The 7470-nt window shown below is 56.7% G+C and overlaps 1 protein-coding gene across 2 annotated transcripts; it reads right to left on the reverse strand.

The window, feature by feature from the left end:
• Positions 1 to 1515: 1515 nt before the first annotated feature.
• LOC101944272 (endonuclease domain-containing 1 protein-like) lies at positions 1516 to 7058 on the reverse strand. 2 transcript variants are annotated; one of them, XM_005313387.5, is made up of 2 exons: positions 6600 to 7058; positions 1516 to 4642 (listed from the first exon to the last, which is right to left on the reverse strand). In XM_005313387.5, exons 1-2 carry the CDS (start codon positions 6900 to 6902, stop codon positions 3293 to 3295), a joined length of 1653 nt encoding a protein of 550 aa, XP_005313444.2. In that variant the 5' UTR covers positions 6903 to 7058; the 3' UTR covers positions 1516 to 3292. The 2 variants fall into 2 exon arrangements, with proteins under 2 accessions (XP_005313444.2, XP_005313445.2); XM_005313388.5 differs by having other exon boundaries at positions 6550 to 6689.
• Positions 7059 to 7470: the final 412 nt, after the last annotated feature.

The raw sequence follows: 7470 nt of genomic DNA on the forward strand, positions 1-7470 counted from the left end.
CCCTGGAGCCGGCCCTGTCACGGGGGCATCATTTGAACCTCCATCAGGACAGTCGGTGGAACCGGTGAGGTGTTGTTAGTGGCCGTCTCTAATCACAAGCGAGTGTTTGATCCAAGGAGGAGAGGTGCCATCGAGGGCAGCTGAGAAACATGTTCTATAAAGCTAGGATGGTAACAAGCATGGAGTGGAGCTGGGGAAGATATGGGGAGGGATGTCATTTTGCCTGCAAGTTCCATAATTGGGGAGGGACATCGTTACATCAGCGATTGCTGTGATAACGGATGATAAACTCCCTAGTACGGAAGGTGATGCTGTGCTCAACATGGATTTTGGAATCGTCCAAAGCAGGACAAATGTGCTGGGAAAGGTCATTGTAACCATGGGCTGGGATCGTCAACACAGCCGTAGGAAGCCAGGCATCCAGCTGTCGCTGAATTGCAATGATTATTGGACCCCAGCTCAGAAAACCACAGTCACAGTCATAGAATTCAACGCCAGAAGGACCCACCAGATCACCTAGACTCACCTCCAGTAGCCTCCCCCAGCGCCCAGACACGACACCCAACAATCAGTATCACAGCTCACAGGAGACTCAACCTACATGCCATGGGGAGTGGCCAGGACAGGGGTGGCCAACCTGAGCCTGAGAAGGAGCCAGAATTTACCAATGAACATTGCCAAAGAGCCACAGGAATACGTCAGCAGCCCCCATTAGCTCACCCGCCCCACCCGCTCCCAGCGCCTGCTGCCCACCGGCAGCCCCACTGATCAGCACCTCCCCCTCCCTCCCCGCACCTCCAAATCAGCTGTTTCATGGGGTGCAGGAGGCTCTGGGGGGAGAGGGGGGAAGGAGCGAGGGCACGGCAGCCTCAGGGGATTGGCGGGAAGGGGTGGAGTGGGGACAGGGCCTGTGGCAGAGCCAGGGGTTGAGCAGTGAGCCCCCCCAGCACATTGGAAAGGTGGCGCCTGTAGCTCCGGCCCCGGAGTCGGTGCCGATACTCTGGAGCCGCAGGTTGGCCACCCCTGGGCTAGGAGGAGCCGAGCTGCATCAATGCCTGAGTTCACTGCAATGGCAGGGAACTGGTTAAGTGAGAGATGCCCAGATAGTCCTGGCAAGTGACCCTCATCCCTTGCGGCCGAGGAAGGGAAACGGCCCCCAGGGTCACTGCCAGTCTCACTTGGGGGGAGGGGAATTCCTACCCATCCTCCGAGAGGACGATCAGTCAGACCCTGAACTTGTCCCACCAGAGCTTGTTCTGCTGGGGGGGTTTTGCTGGAGCGACACCGGACGATGTTGTGGTAACTGTGCCCAGGGCCGGTTCCCGCTTGGGGCGGCACTGCTCAAGGGGCGGCATTCCAGCCCTTTGGGGCCGGCACCTTTGGCAGGGGCACTCCGGCTTTGTTTTTCTTTTGTTTCGGCGGCGGCGCTCCTATATATATATATATTTGTGCTTGGGGCAGCAAAAACCCAAGAGCCGGCCCTGCGGCTCAGACCCATGACAAACACACTAGACAATCCATGCCACAGTTTAATCATTGATTGATTAGGCTACACATGAGAAAAAGGATTGAAAACAAAGCACAAATCATTCTGGGACTGAAATGGAGCAGTTACGGAAGAGAAATGTAATCGAAGCCTAAGCAAGCCCCTTTTCAGAGCGAGGATCTGGGTTGGAGCATCTCGTCCTGTTGAGCGATCCTTGTATTGGGGACGAAAGGACTAGTTCTGTGGCGGGGCTCTGAGCTGATTCCTGTGAATGGCGGTTCCCGTTCCTGCTCTTGACAAGACAGACGGACACAATGGGGGAGAAGAGACAGCACGGTATGAGTGGGGGAAACACAGCTTTGGTTGATGCTCTCAGGACACCAGGTGGCTGGTCACACGGACGTAGGCTTTGGCGCTGGGCTGGCAGATTGGCCATGATACCCGTTGCTCTTGCCCCTGGCTCACTACGCTGGTCAGGGGCCTCCTCTGGCTGGTATGGCTAGGCCCCCTCCTTCCCTGGTCCTTCTCAGACTGGGCAGAGCCTCCTGTCGTGCTGGTGCCCGTCGAGCAGCTGGCTGCAGGGTCCGGGGAACAGCGGAGAGAGAGATAGGAGAGGAGGAAGAGAGTGGAGAAGGGAAAGAGTTACGTGAGGGGAGGGCAGACAGAGCAGGAGCTCACCTCTATCAGGCAGGGTGTTTGCTGGTCCAGCAGTGATGGCGCCTAGTGAGTGTCCTCGCCAGGGTGCTGGCCTGGATGTCCTGGGGATCCAGGCTCACCGATAAAGGACAGAGTCTCTGGAGCAAACCAGAGGCCTGCTGGCCTTTCCCCCAGGAGTCCACTCCACACTTCCTGGTCCCCAAAGTCTTCTTTTGAAGCTCTAAAAAGGATGTGTGGGGGAGGGGGAATGGAGAATCCCCTCATTAGTTCGTTCACTAATTATCCTGATTCCTGACACCCCATGTTTGGTCAATTGATTTCTGGGTCTGTCCTCCCTTGGTTTATCAGTCATGATCCTAATACAGTGCTGGGGTTGCATTTTTGTTTGGACGAATCCTGTCTTTCTGAGCCCTTCTCGTAACCCTCCTATCAATCGTCACCGTTACAGGTTATCGCAAGTTTTCTGAATGATGCCATCATTGACTTCACTGTCTTTTCCCCCCAACCAATTCTAATGACAAAGCTTAGATGTCTGTGTTTTGGGTGCACAATATGAGAAGCTTAAGGGGATAAATTTCAAACCACCTAGGAGATTTAGGAGCACCACTTCCGGTGACTTCTAATGAGACTTGTGCTCCTAAACTCCTGAGGCACGTTTAAAAATGTCCCCCTACGGTGGCCTGTTTCGGAGAGGCCAGGTGCTCAGCATTTTGTACAAAGCAGCCTTCTTTAACGTGTCTGAAGTCGGGAATCCAAAGTCTGTAGTTGGCTTTAAAAATGGAGCCCAGTCCTGTCACATGGAGACCTTTGAACCCAGGGCAGCCGGTGGAAGAGACTCTCCTGTGGAAATAGCTTGAAGGTGCTGTCTAAAATCCTGGGTGGGAGGGAGATTGTTTTTTATGACATTTTAAAATCTAAAGAGACAGATGGAGGAAGTGGGTGGATTCAGAGTAGTATGCTCTAATAAATTTGTTAGTCTCTAAGGTGCCACAAGTACTCCTGTTTTTTTTGAAGTGGGTGGAGTCGCTGCAGCCGAGGGGCGGGGCCTATTGCACTAATAGATGAAGGCAGCTGATTCATTTCTTCTCTGCTTTGGTGTGGAGGAGTCAGAGAAGCACCCACTTGCCCCTTCCCTCCCCAGTGGGACTGTCACGGGGTGCAGTACTGCCAAGCTGCCTCTGGGTCCTGGGTGTAACACCACTGGTAGTCATAGTCATGGGACCCACAGTAGTGCTGGGGGGAGCAGCAGTGGTCCCAGTTGTCTTGATAATCTGTATAGCACCAGAAGTAACTTTTCTCATAAAGGCCACATGGATGGTCAGCCCGACAGGCCGTCCCAGAGACGGTCACTGTGGAGTACTGGGGTGAGCATGGTGTGGTGGAACCATCTCCTCGTGGGCACTCATATTGTTTAGACTCTGGATTCACTGTGCACTTCGCTATACAACAGTAATCCCAGTGATTGCTGTGAGACGTGTAACACCAGCTGTAGGCGTATTCATGATACTCACAGGCCTGCTTAACACAGCTCCCCCCTTTGGCTGTTACACCAGAGTTCGGCAGGTGTTTCTGCTCCTGAAGGGTACAGACTTTGTCAGAAATCCCAGAAGCCTTTGCCGCTGCAACTCCAGCAGGGGCCAGCACACAGGCCAGGTCGTCCTGTTCGTACGTCTTCTCAAACTGTCTGTGCCAGTCTGACAGGCTAGAAATACTCACCAGGAACCTAATTCCTGTCAGCTGCACCTTGTTCTGATCCAAGTTTGTGCTTCTCATCACCTGGCTGGTCTCGCTGTTCAGTTTACTCCTCTTCGCTGGTGGAAGGAGATGGGGGTAAGAGTCAAATAGGAAGATCCGGAAGCTACTGTACAAGGCTTCCTTTGTTGCTGATAAAACCTCTTGGCCTTTCTGGCTCCTGGAGCCGCAGTCATCTGCAAAGACATTGACTGTCTCAGAAATCTTGTACAGACCCGATAGCTCTGCGTTTAGCTGCTCCACGGGGATGATTTGAAGACTAGATGCCTCCTTGTTCTCTCCTATGAAGGCGAAGGAGAATTTGCGGTTGTTGTCCCTATGGTCGCAGCAAACAGCTGTCCAGATGTGACTGGGCACCGAGACCCGGTTGTATGGCCGGTTACGGTCCCCTTCCTTGTCCTCCTCCTCTATGGGGATTTTCTCACCGTCACTGGGAACTGCTCCTGTCACCAGGTAGGGGGTGCCTCCCACATTTCTGCAGCTCACAGTTAGCTGTGTCTTGAGGGTTTTCTCCAGTTTGTACCAGTGGATCCGGTTGAAGCAAGGGTCCATGGGGGTGGCGTTGGTGAGGGTGAAGGTGGCCGTGCGGCCGTCATTACACTGGAAGGCGTTTGGGTTCAGGTGCCCCCGGTCGTATGACGTGTCTCCATAGTCCTCATTGATGGCCTGGCTGGATCTCCGCTCGTCCACCGTCAGTGTTGAGTCAGCCTCCGTCGTCATTTCTGGGGACTTATCTGGACGTGCCAGCTGGAGACACACAAGGTCAGAACATCTTGTCTTTGTTTGGGCTTCTCCTGCCTCTCGTGGGATCTCACACACACCCTGGACCCTCCTCTCCCCCAGGATCTCACCCCCCCATCCCTCCATCCCTGGGGTCTTCCTTCCTTCCCTCCCTCCCCCAGGACCCCCACTTCCCATGCATCTGCTCCCTTTCCTCCCGGAACATCACCTCCTGCCCCTCCCACCCCCAGGATCTCACCCCACTGCCCCCATTCTCTGGGATCCCACGCCCAGCCCCACCAGCCCTACCCCAGTGTGACAGAAGTGGGGATTTTCTGTAATGGTTTTCTGAATGCTATGCAGGGCAGTGACTTACTGGACTAGGGATTGCCACCCAGTGGGCACAGAAGGGTCAATATGCTCTCGGGCAGAGCCAGGACATGAGGTGTATGTGTGTCACGTAGCTGTCTGGGGTGGAATGACTGGGTCATGGAGAGTCTGGCAGAGACAGGGAAACCCTAGTGGCCAGGACCTTCATACCTTGTGACCAACAGCCAGGAGGAAGGAGATCCCCCCACCTTTCTGCAGGGATGCCCAGTGAACAGGGCCATCCCTAGCCATTTTGGTGCCCTACGCATAACCCCCCCAATGGGAGGGGCTGTGTGTGGCCCCAGGCCTCCCCACCCCCAGGTCTGGGAGGCAGGAGCTGTGGGGGGCACTTTTGGGGGCTCCACAGGCCCAGAGTGGCCCGGGGGATTAGCAGGGGGCCATGAACAGCCTGCTCCGTTTCCCTTGCCTCGGCCCCAGCCGTGTCGCTCAGGGGAGGGGGTTTGGGGGAAGGGATCCCCCCACACACACTCACCAGCAGCGGCGGGAAACGGCGCAGCCCGGCCCCAGCCCGCTCCACTCCGCCAGCTCCCAGCCGCAGTGCTCCACTTCCCGCCGCTGCTGAGTGTGTGTGGGGTCGCTGGGGGAAGAGGTGGAATGGGGGCGGAGCAGGGGGAAGGGTAAGAGGTGGGACGGAGGGAGTTGTCCGGGTCCCCACACCCCCTAGGGAAGGCCCTGCCCCTTGAGGTGGGTGCAGCCCGCGGGGGGGACGGCCGAGGGATAGGGCTGGTCGCCGGGGCTGGTGCTGGCGCGTATGCAGCACGCAGCTGCCTAGGGCACCATGAAATTTGGGGCAATTTGGTGCCCCAAATTTCATGGTGCCCTACGCAGCTGCATATGCTGCATATGCCTAAGGACGGACCTGCCAGTGAAGACCCGAGATGGAGAACAAAGCGGGAAGGTGTCACCTGGAAGGGTTATGAGCTGAGCTCAGAGACACGGGGCTCATGCCTTGGACTGATGGATAAAGATACAGAGAGACGGGGCCAAAGTGGTTTCTTCCTACACAACAGCGTGGCTGGGTGCAGAGCTGGCTGGGCCAGGAGAGACCATGTCTTCCCCTTTGCTTTTCTCTGCTAACCTGCAGACTTCCCGATGCTTCGTTGCTGTTCACTACTAACCCTTCTGCTCTGTTTGGAAAAGGCTGCAGGGTGCCACTGTAAATATCGACTGAGATGCATTGATCCCTGAACAGGGGACACATCTCTGAGCAGGGATCTACCTCCGCTGGATTTGCTGGCTTCACACTGTGAGCTCTGCCCAGCAAATCCAGTTGAGTCCATTCCCCGCACAGCAGGGCGTCCCACGGCCCCATTCCCCGCACAGCAGGGCGTCCCACGGCCCCATTCCCCGCACAGCAGGGCGTCCCACGGCCCCATTCCCTGCACAGCAGGGCGTCCCACGGCCCCATTCTCTGCACAGCAGGGAGTCCCACGGCCCCGTTCCCCACGCAGCAGGGCGTCCCATGCCCCAAGCTCGCTTGAAGAATGGCCCCGCCCCTTTTCCTTCTCCACCCCTCCCCCTTACACCCCTTATTCACAGGCTACCTGAGCGATTCCGACCCCTGGAGTGCATCACGCAGAGCGCTGAGACTGACCTGGGGCTCCACAAACCACTGGCTCCTCCTCTGGGGCTGCCCTGGGCAGGCAAGATCACCCAGGGTGTACGCCGACCAGCGCGGGATCCGGTTGGGCCTGTCATAGAGGGTCGCAAAGTGGTACCGATTGTTGTACCTCTGGCAGATCTCGGCCGTGTCGGCCGTGGCAAAGCCACGTGGCTCAGCTCCTTGGTAGAAATATTCTGTGCAGCCACTGAACGACCCCACTTCAGCCAGCGTCAGCCCTGCCCACAGCGAGACGCAGCCCAGGAGAATTAGCCAGTCCATGGTTCGGTGAGACATCAGCGCTGGGTGCTGGGCGCCTGCAATCTGTCCGACCCCTGCTAGGTCCCCTCCTATTTATAGGATCCTGGGAGCTGCGCCTGATTCTAGTTCATTGCAGGCCTCCTGCTGGGGGCTGTCCAAGTAAACACAGTGACTCAGCCCCTCCCAGGCCTGCGTCGTCTGTTCGCAGATCAAGGTGAAATGTGATCATGCCAATTTTTGGAGCCAACATTAACATGCACCCAGGGACTCTGGGCTCTGTCCGCCAGCCCAGGATACAGCTGGAGAGATGTTTTTCAAGAAGGAAGGAAATGGATCGTGAGACCAGCCTTGCTCGTTGTGGGCAGGCAGATTACGAAGAGTTTTAAGCAATGGGAGACCTCTGAGAAGGGATCAGAGCGGTGCCATGGTGGAAGAGGGGTTCCTTGGAGGCGGGGTGTCATGGATCCACAGGACCCCCAGCTTTTAAAGAGTCCCTTGGAGGGTTCCCTTTGGTGGGCCAGACCCCCGAGGGTCCCACGCTTCCCTCAGGAGAGGGGATGCAGCCTCACTGCCTCCTGGCCTGAGCCCTTGGGCTCCAGCCCTC

The sequence above is a fragment of the Chrysemys picta genome, chromosome 11 (genome assembly GCF_011386835.1).
Source record: "Chrysemys picta bellii isolate R12L10 chromosome 11, ASM1138683v2, whole genome shotgun sequence".
NCBI classification, from domain to species: Eukaryota; Metazoa; Chordata; order Testudines; family Emydidae; genus Chrysemys; species Chrysemys picta.